The 17,641-nt window shown below is 43.8% G+C and overlaps 1 protein-coding gene across 1 annotated transcript in view; it reads left to right on the top strand.

Moving 5' to 3' along the window:
* Window positions 1–2,977: 2,977 nt before the first annotated feature.
* DNAH5 (dynein axonemal heavy chain 5) overlaps window positions 2,978–17,641 on the top strand; it is a 177,645-nt gene continuing 162,981 nt past the window's right edge. The window contains exons 1-5 of the mRNA XM_040977647.1: window positions 2,978–3,163; window positions 13,164–13,298; window positions 13,903–13,987; window positions 15,996–16,156; window positions 16,356–16,577. Coding sequence (XP_040833581.1) covers window positions 3,107–3,163; window positions 13,164–13,298; window positions 13,903–13,987; window positions 15,996–16,156; window positions 16,356–16,577 — 660 coding nt within the window. The 5' untranslated portion in view covers window positions 2,978–3,106. The remainder of the gene's footprint in view (window positions 3,164–13,163; window positions 13,299–13,902; window positions 13,988–15,995; window positions 16,157–16,355; window positions 16,578–17,641) is intronic.

Below are 17,641 nucleotides of genomic sequence, written 5' to 3'. Positions count from 1 at the left end.
AGCTCTAAATTAGGATTTGTTGGTAAAATCAAGATCATTGCTTGGGAATTTGTCTCCTATAGTGATACTTTTGCTAATGTAGTCAAAAGCCTTTTAAATAAAAATGATGACTATATTTAATAGTGCTGCTGAGGTTCCAGGAATTTAAAATATATTTAAATTGTAATCAGTATGTTGGATATGTGATGATATTTCTGGTGTATAACTTAGGAAACAAAATCTTTGATATCACATATTGGGAAGAGGTTAGAGCTGGGATTTTAACCTAGGTCTCTCTGGTCCTTTTTTTTCACACGTTTTTTCACTATGCCATATGGCTTAGGTGGCATATATGAGGGTTTCAATGTCCCAAGTAGGAACCCCGTGATTTAGAACTGGGTTCACTTTTTTTTCATATTTTTATTTTGAATTTTTGAATTACGTGGTACAATTTCGTATAGACTGGGATTTCCCCCCAAACTTCTACCCCTGAGAGATTTTCCCCATTTTGCTACAATGGTATAGTCCTTTGTAAGGAATCATAATTCCATCAGTCTCTTATTTAAGTGTACCCTGACACTGCTGGTACAGACGATGTCAGACAGTCCAGCATCCCATTGTCTATACGTTTCCAACAGTTTCACTGGGAGTCCATCTTTCATCTGGAAGCAGGGATGCATGTTGCATTATATCCCCACATCTGGATATGATAGACCCCAGTACTCTATCACTATACATTTCTATAAATGAGAAGTCATGAAACAAGATCAACAACTGGTATAAGTTAGAACAACAAGAACAAATTACAGTACCATGAAAAAACATGTCACTGAGTAACCAGCATATAGGTGAAGAAAAGGAAATACAAAAGTCTCTTGGCAAAAGTGATGCAACCATGTAATCCATGAGCCAGTGATGAATTCTATGAGAGAAAAAAAGTATTTGGAATAAATAAAGCTGAAATAAAAAACATCAAAACACATGGGATACAGCCAAAACAAAACAAAACAAAACAAAACAAAACAAAACAAAAACCAAGTATGGTTCAGGTTATTGAAGTTATACTTTCCATGCTGGTTTCCTTATATAAGAAAGAACTTATGGTATTTGTTCTTTTGTGATTGACTCATTTCACTGAGCATAATAGTCTCTAGTTGGGACCACCTAATTGTAAATAGTGTAATTTCATTCTTCTTAATAGCTGAATAATATTCCATCGAGTAAATGTACCACAGTTTTTTTAACCAATCTTTTTTGGACGCACATCTGGGTTGTTCCCATGTCTTTGCTATTGTAGATTGTGCTGTTACAAATATACTCTTGCCCGGTGGTGCTGGGATTTAAGGATAGAGTTGAGAACATTCTTCCTTTTGCTGAGAAGCTTCAGGAGAGTCACTGTTAGGCTTGCCACACTCAGAGTGAATGCAGTGCCCTGTGTGGACATGTCTCCTAAGAGATGCCTTGGAAAGGGGCTACTGCTGATGGCATGGTGCCCAAGACGCCACACAGGAGGGGGAGATATGTGGGATGATTTGCAGCATACCCACCCAAGGCCATTCGTGATCAGCACAGAAAACAGAAAATAGCTGCTTAGCAACACCAGAGGTTGATCTAAAAATATTCTAAGTGTTGGGGTACAGAAGATGATACACCCAAACCATGCAAGGCAAAGTCTGCTCTGAAGCTCACTTGTGCACCTTACAGGCCCACAGAAGATGCTCAGTTGTCCCAGACCTTGCCTTGGTGTCGGCAGTGGGAGGAAAGCCAAGGCCGGAGCTTGGAAGGGCTTTGTCCCAGGCTGGCGTCTGTCCCTTAGGCCCATTCATCTCCTTTAGCAAACATTTGCTCTTCCTCTCAAGTTGCCTCCCCTATGAAGAGGCCTCCAAATCTCATTGTGCTTCTGGGTGCCCACCTTCCATGGCAATAATTGGTCTGCTTAATCTACTGGCAGTGTATTTCTCAGAGTCCAATACTGAACCTCCAGAAGGTCTTTTGCCCTTAGACTGCAAACAAACTGTAACTTCTCATGTTGTTGTTTTTGAGCCAAATAATATTCATGCTATGTTATTCCTTTATTTATACGAAGGTCATGCCCTGGCATTGGTTGTTGACCAGATGAACTTTCCAAGTTCAGACCTCAAGTCAGCACCCTTGTTTTTACATTGCTGTCCGGTGAGATTGAACTGCCGGATGTTACTGGGATGAGCCCCTACTTCCTGACTACCCTCACATAACCTTCTGAGATTTGACTTAGCAGGACCTTGAACTCCAAGGACTAAGTCTTGGAACCAAACAAGTCCCATCTGAAATGTCCTGCCTTTGCTCTTCTTAATGAGAGAAGTCCCACATGCACAATCTCTCAAAGCACTTGGCGATGCGTCCTGTCACATCTTCGCAGCAAGAATGATCAAGATGTTTAGGCTTACAGAATAAATCACCTTGGTTTGTGTGTGCATGCAACTGTGTGAGCACAAGTAATTTATGGGCATCATTAGCTATTTGCATATAGAAAAGGCTTCTTGTTCTTTCCGGAGGAGAAAATGGCTCCTTGGGGTCACAATTAGCTTCTCTGACAATTAGTCACAATTAGTCACAATGCTGGCAGTTAATCATGCACACAAAGTTGTTGAGACAAAGTAAGATTGAATTTCTTCACTTGAGCAAGACATCTAAAGCTGTGGATTCTTTGCTATCTTGAGATAAAGTTTCTTATTGTTGAAATAATTTTTTTTTTAAAAGGTCTCTATTGACTCAGAGCTTACTGTTGGGCAGCATATAGCATTACACTGAGCTGTGTCATAGCCAAGCAGTGAAAATGCTGTGCCAAGTTGATCAGCATGACAAAGGGGCATGGGTGAGCTGGGTGGCATAGAAACTGCATTTCCCTGCCACCCCCAGGCTTTGGAACAGAGGAGAGGCCTGACATAGACTCCAAAACAAAAATTTGAGTAACAGGGTAGGATTCTCAGAGTTTATCTCAGGAATGTGGGGAATGATACATGCAAATTAGAAACACAAACGCAGATTTTGTGTCTCCAGAGGACTTTGCATTTGCAAGCCTGTTAGGTGAGAAGACCTTTCTGGAGTAGCGGGCTTTGGCCTGCCGTGAGCGGGACAGGTTGCTGGGATGTTTAGGATTGGAAGAAGACAGCTCTGGAAGCAGAGCGTCACGCGTGTTTTAACGGTAAGGAGCTGTTGTCCGTGAACCTGCGTGTCCTTTGCGTTAGCATTGCTCACCTCTTGCTGGACAAAGACCCAGGGAACCGAAGTTCACAGTTTGGCTGGATTTGTGACAGACATCTTAGCTTTCTGACTGTTGCCTGGTGAATAAACTGCATGCTGATACTTCAACCTACTTCTGCTGCTGCTTTTGGGAGGAGTCTAGCCTGGGGGCAAAATTCCATTCAGGTGGTTGGTACTCTTTCACACGTGTTAAGTTTTGATGGTGATTATAGACAAGGCCAATTCCAGGCTGCCTGTGTTCTGTGCTCAGTCCCACCCCCTTCATGTGCCCGGAGAAGAGGTCCCAGACAGTGGGATGCACGGCTGTGCCTCTGGAGGTCATGCCGAAGAATGAGCTTCCCGGCTCAGGGTCCAGCTGCAGCTCTTCATTCTGCAGACAGGGACCTGAAAACTTCTACTGCCAAGTAACGTCCAAAGGAAATGAGGTTTCTCTAGGACTTTGTTCTCGACACGAACCCATTCTTCCTACAGGGCTTGATCACGGTGTCTCTACAGATCCCTACTATCCACACCATTACATGCAGCCTAAAGACATACCACAGAAGAGCAGAAGTGCTGTCTCCGTCTGCACCTTCTAAATTCTGTCTCCTTTGCTACCCTGATTTCCCAGAGTTTGTTACCTGATTTTCAGGTGGACGTCTTCCAGCCATGCTCTGAGCCTCTTTGCCAGCAACACGAGCGCATTCTTAAGAAATGAGTCCAAGTGCTGTTTCCTCTGCGACCCGGGCTGCGTCCAGGGGAGCTTCCACTCCGGCACCTCACTGCATTGCTTCTTTGTCTTCCAGAGTCCTTGTCTCAGCGTCGCTGAGCTGTGATATGTGCCTGCCTCACATCTCCCTTTCCGTCACTACATTTTGAGATCCTGGAGGAGAGGGATGACACCATTTCCAGTGTTTTAAAATTTAGTTGATGTACCCATTACGTTTTAGGATTTTAGGGTTTGAAGGAGAGGAGACCTGGTAAGGTTGATGAATAAAGTAAGCTTGATTTAATGGGACACAGAGTTGGGGTGGGGTAAAAAACAGTGGGGAGTTGAACCTGCCAAGACCCAGGGCAGGAGTGCAGAGGTTTGAAGCCAGACATCATTCCTTGTGAGCAGCAGGTTGGGCCCTCCTCACTCACCTTTTAAAAATTATTATTATTTTTAATTTGCAAGGCAGAGTTACAGAGGGCTAGATATTCCATGTGTTGATTGTAATAGCCAGTGCTGGGCCAGGCCAAAGCCAGGAGCCATGCGCTTCATCTGGATCTCCCGTTTGGGTGCAGGAACCCATGGAATTGGGCCATTCTCTACTTCTTCCCAGGCTCATGAGCAGGGTGCTGATCAGAAGTGGAGCAGCTGGGACTCCAACCAGTGCCCATATGGGCTGCGAGCGCTGCAGCAGGAAACTTAACTTGCAGTCCCCAAAGTCCCTTTCTAGGCTGCTTGTTGGGGGAGGTGAAGAGCACCACACAAGCCCTAATCAGGTGTGGGTAGGGGCGGGCATTCAGAAAGATTCCTTGGTGAGCTTTGCAGTGCATCATCTTAGTAGTATGGAATGTCCCAGCTGTAGGGCTTTCCCCAGCATTAAGCCTCTTCATTGGGTTTGGGGGTTTAGCCTCCCCAAACTTACAGAATCTGACATTAAAGAATGAGCCAATCATGTGGACCAACATCCATCACTTCACCTACACACCGTTTCTCTGGTGAGCTCCATCTTTAGTCTTCCTTTAAGTTTGTATGTAACACACCTTGGTATTAAACACACATGTAGTTGAGGAATAAATGAAATGGATCAAACTTTTCATGTCTGAAATTTTTTTCTGTAACTCATGCCATTATAATTGACTATGAAGTCTTAGCTATAAATAATGAGTTAGAATATTCTTTGACATGAAAGTGAGTCACCAAAGCAAAAGTTTTTGGTATTTGTGTATTGAGGAGACTGGTTTTATAATTCTAGTGAAGTTTGACATTAACAGAACTATGTAATATTACAATATATTATGTAAGTGATTATACATTTTATATTTAGTGCATATTATTTATTAAATAATAACATTGTGACAGGAAATAACCAATGGCAAGATTCTAAAAGCGTTTAGCCTAAGAACTTTAAGTCTGTATTCATTTAATCCTGGGCTAGAATTATTGCTGTAATGATGCTGTGTTAAAATTAGGTTAACTGGGGCCCGGCGCAGTGGCGCAGTGGTTAAGGTCCTCTCCTTGCACGCCTGGGATCCCATGTGGGCGCCGGTTCTAATCCTGGCAGCCCCGCTTCCCTTCCAGCTCCCTGCTTGTGGCCCGGGAAAGCAGTTGAGGACGGCCCAAGGCTTTGGGACCCTGCACCCGCGAGGGAGACCTCCTGGCTTCGGATCAGCGTAGCATCGGCCGTTGTGCTCACTTGGGGAAATGAATCATCGAACGGGAGATCTTCCTCTCTGTCTCTCCTCTCTGTATATCTGCCTTTCCAATAAAAAAATAATAATAAAAATAAATCTTTAAGAAAAAGTTAGGTTAACTGGAATATAGTACTTGATTTTACTGAGACTATTCATGCCAAATAGCATCCAAATGTCTCATTTTAATTTTTGTTAAAATTTATTTATTTTTTATTGGAAAGAGAGCTTTCCAGAGGCAGAAAACTTTTCAACCCACTGGTTTACTCCCCAAATGGCCACAACAGCTGGAGCTGAGCCAACCCAAAGCCAGGAGTCAGGAACTTCTTCCAGGTCTCCCACATGGGTGCAGGGTCCCAAGGCTTTGGGCCATCCTTGACTGCTTTCCCAAGCAGGGAGCTGGATAGGAAGTGGAGCGGTCAGGACATGAACCGGCACCCATATGAATCCCAGCACTTGGAGTTGGAAGATTAGTCATTGAACCATCACACTAGGTCCAACTATATGTCTCGTAAGTTGTATGGGTTTACAAAAGTTAATCCATATGTTTTTTTCTTCTATAATGAACACAAACAATTTTTAACACAAAGTTGTGAAATAATTCCTTATTATATTCATTTATTTATTTGCAAAAATGTGATCTAGATCTGATTCGTAGTACATGAATTCTGGACTTGTGGATTATGTTTCTCTTTCATTTTCTAAAATGAAAAATATATCACAACTTGAAAAATGGGTATGTGGTGGAACTTCCCCCTGTTTATTCCAGCTGTTTACCAGCATGGCTTGATGTAGCACACCGAGTCCCCTCACTGGTGCCCAGAGAACGGCACTGACAGCAGGCTGCGTAAAGGAAGGATGGGTTTACTGCAAAGCTGTGCCTTCATGTCTGGGTTCCCAGAGGTGTTGGGGTACAGATTCTCACTGACTCACCTTGGGGCTGAGGAACGTTTCAACCTGTGTTCCAATTTCTGGTGGATCTCCCGTGCTTATGGTCCTCTGTTCGGTTGGTTGGTGATAGTGTATCCGTTAGGGAGCTTTCATGTTGGCGAATGGGCTGCAGTCAGTTTAGGAGCTACATGCAGGTGGAGGTACTTTTTGCTTGAGAATGGGGGTTCCTAGGAAAGAAACCCCTCCAGAGAAGTCTTCAAAAAACAAGCCCCAGCACTTAAGTGTTGCAGACTCTCTGCCACTGTTGCTGTGGCCCTCTGTTGACTCAATCCTGCATTTTGGTGTAGGATAGCCAAAGGAGCTTTGGAGAAATGCCAGGGCCTGGGACCCACTCCAAGCCAGATAATCCAGACCTTCTCCTGGGTCGGGGGCTCAGGCATCAGGACTTTAATGTTTCCAGATGCGTCTAATGAGTAGCTGCCCTGAGCATGGTGCTTTCTTGTATGAATGAGGGAGACTTTGGAGGGTCTCCCTGCATCACAGGCAAGGGTGCTTCAACATGTGCATGGAAATGAAAAGCTGTGTAGGGCTAGGTGTTTGGCTTAAGCAGCGAGGCTACCGGGTAGGACACCTGCACCCTGCTCCTGGGTGTGTTCAGTAACTGGCTCCCACCCTGACTGTGCGTGTCTGCTGAGAATGACAGATATAGGAGTTGGTGATCAGTGAGATTTAGGAGCCCTGGAAATTCAAGCAGAGTGGACAAGATTCCAAAGCTTCTTTCCATATGCAGGAAAACTGCTGGCACCTTCTTAGTACCACTCTTCTGTCTTTGTAATGCAGGAAGCATGGGGCTCTCACCACACAAAGGAAGACCCAGCAGTGCCACCTGCTGCAGTGGGATGTGCCAGCGGCAGCTGTCTCCCTTCAGAAGTGCTCTGTGGGCCTCCCCTGGAGAGCTGGGAGGGAAAGGGAGCAGGAGAAGGCACAGCCCTGGGGCACAGCAAGGAGTGCGATCTCTATATCCTAGTCCGCCCAGCCAATTAAACAGTCCTCTCCTGGAGCAGCTGCTCTCTCTCAAGAGAGGGGTAAGGAAATGAGGCCTGTGGAGAGAAAAGGCTAGAAACCGTAGAAATGGGGTTGACTTTGTACAGAGTGCTTTAAATGGTAATGAGTGAGAGAACCGCTTCCCTCAGTTTCCATAATTTAACACATTTAAGTGGGATGTAGGCTAAGCGAGGTTAGCTATAAGCAGTGTAAATTGAGGAAAGACCTGTGAGTCCATGTAGTGTGGCTTGTGCTTGAGCCACCACAGCATCAAAGGCCCAGCAGCCTATTGACTTAAAGCTGGGTCTGCAATCATGGAAGCACATTGATCTAGAAGGATCTATTCCAGCACTTAATTACTCAATTACTCGAGAGTGACTTTTCAGATGACTCGCCCAGTTAATGGTGAGATTCAGTTGGTACTAACTCTGTTTTACTACGCAGGAGAGAAGATGGATCAGGCAATATATGTGAAAGACAAGTAAACAATGAGTAGCAGAGCCATAGCAAGTGAAACAGCCGGGATGGACAGCACAGGACAGGTCCCTGCGGAGGGTCTGAGAGCGGAGTGTCTCTGCTCAGTCTCCCCTTCCTCTGTTCACTTCTGCTGCTGCCAGCGGGGCGAGTGGGGGGGTGGGTCTGGGTCAAATACGTACTTATCAAGAAGACAGAGCTTTGTAAGGGTGGAGGGGGCTACAACAGTTGTACAATGAGACAGGCTATGCTTTAAAAGTTCAGTTTCATCTAAATTTTAATGTCCAGGGTCAAGGCCAGGAGCCAGAACTCAATCCAGATCTTCCGTGTCGTCAGCAGGTACCCAGCTGCCTGCCAGGGTGCACATTAGCGGGAAGCTGGAGTCAGGAACAGAGAAGGAGTTAATAGGATGTGGGCAGCTCCACCTCTGGGCCAAATGCCTTCCTCGGGAATATCACGTTAATTCAAGGGCTGTTTGATTTAGTACTGAGATTGCATGCAATGTAGTTTTCACAACCATCAATCTTTTATCCCTATTTCTGTAAGGTCTTGTGTATACAGAGGCTTATGGACTAGAACCAAAAGGAGAGACAAAACATGTGATTTTCAAATACAGACTTGGATTTTGGTTTTGCAGTTAAAGTTTTTTTTTTTTTTTTTTAACTTGTTGGATGGCTTGATTTTGAGAAAAAGCCATAGGACTTTTTGAAAGTACATAGTGTTGGGGTCTTTATTGGGATTTGTATTTTAAAATCTCAAGTTTTTATATTAATTTTATGCCAAAGATAGTGAGTCTACACGGTAGGGAAGGAATGGACTTCACCTGGTCCAGTTTCAGTATTGGAGTTGAGAAAACTGCAGCACAGGTTAAATGAAAGGTCATGGATTGAGTGTGAGCACTGGGGTTGGCGATTGCAGCTCACTCTGCATGCAGTGCTTCTTGGTCATCGGGATGGAGCTGCACCTGGGAAGCTTCACTTGTTTCCTGATGGGAACACACTTTGTCATCGACTTCAGAATAGCTTAACACTGCCCTAAATTTCCTTGCCCACTGAAAAGGTTCTGGGCTGTCTTTCCCACCCCATGTGTTGAAGTTTGCTTGCAGCAATCTTCATGGGAAAAAAAATCATTTCATAGTTTACTCCGTGCTTTCTTAATCCTGTTCTGTCATCACTCTTTGAGTGTCCTGGACATTTCTAAGGCCAGCGGAATGTGCCAGCTCCACAGAGGCAGTCACCTGAATGCCTCCTGTTGCGGTTGCCTGGCAACCACAGTGCTTCAGGGTCAGGCTTATGGACTGGCCGTGTGCTGATCTGATTACTAAATATTTGTTTGACATTGTAAACGTTTTATGGTAGGGAAACACAAACAAAAAAATTCGTTATACTGGGATACCTTGGTGTTAGAAAGTGAAAGTTGAGATTGATAAACATTATGGTCTTTCTTCTATATGACAGGAGGGTTTAATTCTATACTGCTTGTTTTTAGAGCATGGAACAATCAGTTCAGGTGAGACCATAGCCAACCTGCTTTTAAAAACACTGATGATCTTCTTTGTACATATAAATTGTTTGGCAGATTTTCCCATTTGTGGTATTTAACTGAAAATAGAATAACCAGTGCTCTGTTTTAGGGATCAGCCTTCCGTTTCCTTAATTAGAACGCTTTTCCCCTTTGGAATCTAATGAAGTTGAATCATAGAGTTATGTGCTCCCATGCAGTCTTCTTTGGTATTTTTTTTGGAGACCCCTTGGTTGCTTTACTTCTCGAATCTTCTCACTGCTGCATTGGTTTGCTTTTGATCATTTGATGTCTCCTGGTTGATCTGTGTTCAAGGCTTTTAGTGTAAGCTCAGAAGCATCCCTTTGAGAAAAGAGTGTTATTTTCCTGACCAAGAAGGTATATAACAGTTCAGAACAGCAGGGCACCTTTCTCCTATTGGTGACATTTGAAAATATTTGTGTTTACAACAATTTGATGTTTATGAAATGAACATTTTTGGTCAGGACCTGTGTTTCTTTTGAAAGATATCGGTAAGAAAATGGGCAAATTATTTCTTTAACTTTAACCACCTCTCTCACAACAGTGTTGCCTCTTGGATAGTCCTTGAGGTTCAGAGAAATGAACTTCAGTTACACAGCAATAATGATGGCCTTCATTCATGCTCTTTCCTCCTTGTTTGTGAAACTTGAAAACTCCAACTTGAAAAGAATCCTTATTTGCATTGAAGATTCCCTCTATCTACTTGTACCACTGGTTTTCCTTTATACTCAAGTTTCTAGAAAGAGTATTTTGTATTTATCTTTTTCCCATTTTTTCTTAAAAATGTTTATTTGTTTGAAAGTTAGACCTGTAGTCATGTAAGGTGTAGGCTCAACTAGGTCACAATGTCTGAGATGGCTTACTGTTACAGCTTTGAGTTGGCACTGGGGCATCAGTTGGATGCCAGCTGGGGCTGTTGGATAGAATGTCTTGGTTTGCATAGGCACGGTCCCCCAGAGGACTTCTGGCAGTGTTGTGGCTGAGTTCAAAGGAACGTTCCAAATGCAAACACAGAAGCTTCTGAGGTCGTAAGAAGTAGCCTAGGAAGTTTCACCAGGTCATTACTCCCAGATTATTTTGGTTAAACCTAGTCACTGGGCTAGCCAAATTCAAGGGGAGGAGAAACCCAGTCTCATTCTTGTGGCAGGACCACATTGCCACATTGCCTCCACTTTATGAACACAATCCCTAAAGGTGTGCTCATTAACTCCTTGCCTTCTCCCCGTCATCGATGCAGTTGTGCTTCTGGTGGTGTAGGGCGACACTGCTGGCTTCGGGTTTGCTCTCTGCCCTCCTCCCCTGGCCCCACTGCACTCATGGCCAGCTCTCTGCATTTGACTTTCTTTTCCTCCTTGACCCAGAAAAATGGGTGTTTCCCGAGGTTCTTCTTATGTTTTCATCTCAGAAAGCCACATTCAAACTCATGGTTTATTCTTCATCTCTGACTCATACCACTTGCTGGATGAAATGGCTACTGCATGATTTTCAGGTTTTGTACTGCACAAGTTGTGCATGATACCATCCACATTGTGGCCTTATGTATTTCTGCTTATGTGTGTGTTACATTGATGATTCTCTATGGTGGGTAGTAGTGGTGGTGATTTTGCCCCCCACGGAATGTTGGACCGTGGCTGCAGAGGTTTTTGTTTCAGAGTTGGTAGTGGGTTGCCACTGGCATCTACAAGATAGAAACTAATGATATTGCTCAAACCGCACAGTGCCTGTGTGGGACTGCAAAGGACAGGAATATTCTGTCTCACAGAAGGCAATAGTGCTGAGTTGGAAACCTACAGCCATATGTCCAGCTGCAGTGTAATTTTTCTCTGAAGTTCAGATACACATTGCCAGTGGTCTCCTCTGTATTGACACACACCTGTTTCTACGTGATCCTCTGCTGCATTCCTTGTCTCAGGAATGCCGTAGGATTAACTTGGCTACCTCTGGGGCTGTCTCACTCCAGTCCAGTGCTGCTATCAAATGATGAACTTTTCAAGGTGCACATAAAGCTAAGTGATAATCTGTCTTGATTTGAATTTTATCAGTGATGAATTTCAGCAACATCTAAACTTCTAATGTGGCCCTCCTCAGATGGCTGATGAGCTGACTTCTTTCTTGTGTCCTGTTATATTTTCTTAGTCTGTACTTTGTCTTGTCTTGCTGCCTAGTGGTTAACTGAATGTGTTTGAGTCTTGCCTGTGCCCAGATGTGTCAATATACTTTCTTTTTAGAAAAGAGAATTTATTTATTTTTATTGAAAAGTCAGATATACAGAGAGAAGGAGAGGCAGAGAGAAAGATTTTTTGTCTGTTGATTCACTCCCTAAGTGTATGCAATGGTTGGAGCTGAGCCAATCAGAAGCCAGGAACCTGGAACCTCTTCCAGGTGTCCCATACAGGTGCAGGATTCCAAGGCTTTGGGCCATCCTCCACTGCTTTCCCAGGCCACAAGCAGGGAGCTGGATGGGAAGCAAGGCTGCTGTGATTAGAATGGGTGCCCATATGGGATCCTGGTGCATGAAAGGCGAGGACCTTAACTGCTAGGCTGCCTTGCCGGGCCCCCAATCTACTTTCAACCCTGGCTTGTGCTGCCTCCTCCTGAAAGCTTTTCTGTCATCTCAGGCAAGGAAATCATGTCTATTGTTCTTGTGTGAAGACCTTTAAACACTCCTGCCTTTGGGATTCGTGAACTTGAGGCCTCTGCAGCCATTGTTGTGCTGCCCTACCCTCGTCACCTGCTAGGCCCTTAACTTTTTTTTGAAGTCTCTGTGTAGTTTTGCTTCCACAGTGCTGCCACATATTACAGATTTAATACATTTTTGCTTAATTAAAGGAAGGATCCAGAGGGCTGCCTTTCCTCTTCCCAGTGGGAGTGCTTATTGGCACTTAAGATAATATGCTTATTTTACGGATTGCATTAGAAACTGAATCTCAAATATTGGCAAAAAATTTAAAAATTTATGCTTGGCTGTGGAATATTTTGTGACTGTTAAACAGGCCGAGATGATCTCAATTAAAGCAGAAAGAAGCCTGTGATATCTCGTTAAGGCAGAATTTAAGTGTAGGTTATGTATTTGTTCATATATATTTGTATGAGCATAGGGCTTATGGAAAGATATGCCTCAAATTTACTACGCTTGGTTACATTGAATGTAAGCTATGATTGAACAAACCTATCCAGAAGTTAAGCAATGATACTCATGAGTTTATTTCACGCTGAGATATGAACCTGTGAGCAGACAAGAAAGACATTGTAGAAGAAGATGGCTGTAATGGATTAGACAAGGGTTCACAAAAGTGGGACCTGCCTTTTCGTGTATCTGTTAGATGCTTCTATGTACATGCAAATAAGTCTGAAGATTCAGAACAAAATTTTAATGATTTTTGTTTGGGAATTGATCTGTATTTCCTGTTTTGACTTTTCTGTCCTATGCAGTTTCACAACTTTGAGCACACTTTATTATCATAGGAGAAATAGCATTATTTAAAAAATGGAAGACAGTGCATAAAACTAGTACCATTAAGTCAGCTGTTACCTAAGTGCCAGAGATTTAAGAATAAAACAACGGTATGAAATGGTTTACAAAATTAATCTATTTTTGTTCCTTTTTTTAGCAACGACTGAAGGAAGAGAAGGAGGCCAGGCGGGCTCGTCTGGATGGGAGACATGAATACTTGTTTGCAATTGTGGCTTCCTGTTTGGATCTGGACAAGGCTGAAGTGGAGGATGCCATTCTCGATGGCAGTCAGGTACGAAGAAGCCTGGGGCTGTCAGTGATTCGACAGGAGGGCACAGCTGGTTGGCTGACACTGTCCTAAGCCTTCCAGAGACGTGGGCGGGCCTCTGCTCTGCTTATGTACAGCAGGTGCCTTTCAATTCATAAGTAAGTCTGTAAAAACTCCCTTCCTTGCGAGGCTGGATTAAATTTCATTGTTCAGATAGTACACATTTTGCATATGCATTCATCTGTTGCTACCATCCCTCGTGAAAGCTGCCCTGAGACATAGTTCTATGTAAACAGGTATACAGATGTCTCCTCAAGTCCTTGCTTTCGCTGCTTTGAAATATGTGCTCAGAACTAGAATTGCTGAATTGCATGGTAATTCTCGTCTTCAGTTTCTGAGGAACCTGATTAGTATTTTCCACAGTGGTGGCGCCATTTTGCATTCCTACCAGTGGTGCACAGGAGTTCCAGTGTTTCCACATTTTTGCTATTTTCTGCTTTCTGATAGTAGCTTTTCGGGTATGTGTATAGGTGTTATCTTTTTTCTTCTCCTATGAATTCTAAACTGTGCTATTGTCTAGAAGATTCTAAATCCAAATGGAATTTACTCTGCTCTTCCTTTTTCACAGATTGAAAGAATTGATCAGCTTTTTGCTGTTGGCGGTCTCCGTCACCTCATGTTTTACTATCAGGATGTGGAGGTAGCAGAAACAGGTATGCAAATGTGATGTGTGATGTAACACTGTAATATGTCTTCAGACTGATCTGAGGTTGGGATAAGCAGGAAAGCCACTGTGAGAACTGATGGGGCGTCTTACACCTTTTGCAGGGGTGGGAGTAGTTAGGTAGGTGAGGGGGTGGAAAGTGATGTGGGGACCCACAACGTGTGGTAAGCAGAGTACTGGGAAGAAATTCTGTTTCCACCTCAAACATAGAGCACAGATAACGCTGGTTATTTATCCTGGTTGATCTGACCCTGTTGGAGGCAGTTCGTTTTCTGTCTCTATTGGGAATAATACAGGAGATAGTATGCGAGCTGATTCTTATGAAACTATGTTCTGGATCTTCTAATGGCCATCTGCTCACATCTGTATATGTACTGTTTTTTTGCTAACATAAGAATTATTAGCAAGAAGCATAATGCAACATTTTAAGCTATTATATTTACTTTTTATTGATTCTAATTTAAATGTGTAATATGGAATGACAAATTCAGTCCTTTCACATAAAAAATTTGCAAATCAGATATCTACTTTTCAGTAGTTTAAAATATATTTTTTAATTAGAGACACAAATGATTATGTTATGAAATAACAACAGCTGGGCATTTTGCCCAGCTGTTGAAATGCCAGATAATGGAGAAGCTGGGCTTGATGGGCAGCTCCAGCTGCTGACTGTGGCTTCCTGTCACTGCATTCCCTGGCTGGCAGCACTGATGACTCAACAGCAGTTCCTGCCTCCTGAATGGAGATGTGGGTTGACTTCCAGGCCCCTGGTTTTGACTTGGTTCTGTCCTGACCATTGCAAACACCCACCTCCAGTGGATAAGATACTTTTCCCTTTGCATGTCTGTACATCTCTCAAGTAAAAAAGTATGTTTTATTAACATTTTAAGGGAAAGGGAAAATAGTGACTGCTTTTGAATTTGCTTGTTTAATTTGGGGAGAATGTTTTGGTGGAATAGATTTAGCTGTGTTTCCACTGCTTGGATGCTGGTAGATGTTCTGGCTGCTCCACTTGTGATCTGGCTTCTGCTAATGTGAATGGGAAACAGCATATTACTGTCCCAAAACTGGGGTTCTTGCTGTCCATGTGGGAGATCTGGATTGAATTTTGCATTCCTGGATTCGGCCTGTCCCAGCTGTTTGTTGCTATTGCAGTCATCTGTGGAGTGAACCAATGGATGAAAAATTAAGTTACTTGCCCAATACCAATAGCTAGTCATTGCAACTGCGGCTTAAATTACCATGTGGTTCTAGCTGTGCAAAGTTTGGACTTTAGCAGAACATAGAAGGACCAGCCAGCTACTCTTGAGACTGTGTAAGGGGAACATGAGGAAGTAAGCATCTTCAGTTTTGGAGCAGACTATTATCAGCGCATTATTTTAAAGATTATTTATATTTATTTGAAAGAGAGAAAGATATCTTCTGTCTGTTGGTTCATTCCCCAGATGCCTGGGCCAGCTGGGTCTGGGCGCAGCAAGTCCTGGAGCCAGGAACTACCTTGATCTCCCGCATGTGTGGCTAGGTCTTGGGGACTTGGGACATTACCTGCTGTCCTTGGATGTGCATTAGCAGGAAGCTAGATTAGATGCAAGGCAGAACTGGATTCTTAGCAGCAGCTTAACCCACTGTGTCACAGCACCTGCTCCCACAGCTGGCTTTTGGCCATGGTTCTGCCATTCTGATGTGACCTGCAGCAGGTCAGGGGTGCATTGTGGCTGTGAGTTGGAGCAATGTGTTCAGGGTCCCAGAGCAGAGTGATGCCAACAGACCATTTTTTTCACCTCATTCTTTCTCACTGTGCCAAGCAACCATTTGGAAATGAGCCATTGATCTGGAATCGAACAGATGATTTTAGATTCCCTTGGGGGCTCAGGACAGAGCTTGTCCAAGGGGCGGCTCAGCTAGGGCACAGAGACCAAACGAAGATGAGAATATTTTAACAAGAAATGTGAAGTGTAAATAGTACTTATGAAACTGCAATTCTTTGTCATTTGTAGGACCGTTTGGCTCTCCAGGAGGGGTTAATCTTGTTTCTGGAAAGATGAAAAAGCCTAAGGTGTTCGTGACCGAGGGAAAGGATGTTGCTCTTACTGGAGTGTGTGTGTTCTTCATCAGGACGGACTCTTCCAAAGCCGTCACCCCTGAGAACATCCACCGGGTATGGGCGGCTAACACTGATTTCCTGCTTATTCTCTGTTAAGTACAATTGAGAAGAATCTAAGACTTATATATTAATCAGAATATGAAAATGAACACTTTTGGAGATATGGTTAATTGACAATATTTAGAAATGACTCGCAAGATGTGTTGCAGTTGGGGATAATTTTTATCGTGCGGAATCCTCTAATTGCTTTCAGGAGGTGAGCTTTAATGTACTGGACACTGCTGACGGCGGCCTGCTGAACAGCATGAGACAGCTGCTGTCACACATCTTCATCCCAGCTCTCAGGGCCACAGGCCACGGCTGGGGTGAGCTCGAGGGTCTCCAGGAAGCGGCTCAGATCCAGCAGGAGTTCCTGAAATCCCTGGAAGGCTTTGTGAGTGTCCTGACAGGCGCACAGGAGAGTTTGAAAGAGAAGGTAAGAACGCCGAAGTTGTACCTTTAAAATGACCAGCTGGTCAGCAAATACAAATACAAGCAGATGATACTTTTTATTGGGTGGCCTTAATTCCACCAGGCTGAAAGTCTTGAAAAAGTTTTGGTGATAATTATTTTTGCCCTGGCTTCTTTAAATTTCTGTGGTCCATATGACAAGTGCCTGCTGGGGTTCCAAAAAGTTGTTGGTAGTGGCATAAGGCTAAGTCGTGTCTGATATTTGTGAAGTAAGAAGCAGGAAATGCTTGTGGCATTGGTGTGCCTCACAGAATATGAGGAATTTGGAGCTAGAGACGTGTGTGTTGGGGGAGGGTGTGTGTTTAGAGGGAGGTGGGAGAGAAGTCAGAAGAAATAAGGAAATTGGAAGATAACAGAGTTGAGACGAGGTACACCTGAGAGTAGAGAAATGGCTCCTGTGATAAACATGAGAGGGGACTGTGCCCTTCTCTCTGGGAACACTGGTTCTGTTAGGATGCTGAGGGAAGCTCTTGGCCTTTTTAATGATTATTTATTTGGAAGGCAGAGTCTAAAGGAGAGACAGAAATATATTCCATTCACTCTTTTTCCTTCCTCATGACCATTGGAGCTAGACCATAAGCCAGGAGCTCAGAGCTCCATCTGGGTCTCCCATGTGTGTTCAGGGGCCCATGCACTTCATACACCTGCTGCTGCGTTCACAGGCAAGTTAGCAGGGAGCTGGATGGGAAGAGGAGCTGACAGGACTTGAACTTGTGCTCCTATGGGATGCCGCTGTTACCGACAGCAGCTTAACCCACTGCACCTCCTGGAAAGGGGATGATTCTCGTCAAAGGATGTGGGGTTCAGGAGCTGAGCCAATTCTACCTCTGAAGGAGCTAAGATGACTCCTGGCAGCAGTTATGCTTGTTATTAACTGTAATGTAGCTAGGTCTAAAATGGAGGTTGGAGCAAATGAGATTGATGACGTTTGTGAAGTGTGATGTTTGCACTCAGCACTACAAAAAAAGCATTAAGGGAATGGAGGGAACTGCCTTGTGAGAGGAGGGATTCTTTTCAACGGAAGCCAAG

Source organism: Ochotona curzoniae, unplaced genomic scaffold (genome assembly GCF_017591425.1).
Source record: "Ochotona curzoniae isolate NIBS_2020 unplaced genomic scaffold, NIBS_Ocur_1.0 contig_2754, whole genome shotgun sequence".
Lineage (NCBI taxonomy): Eukaryota > Metazoa > Chordata > Mammalia > Lagomorpha > Ochotonidae > Ochotona > Ochotona curzoniae.
The sequence above is the reverse complement of the archived record's forward strand: the minus strand, read 5'-3'. Positions and strand labels throughout refer to the sequence as shown.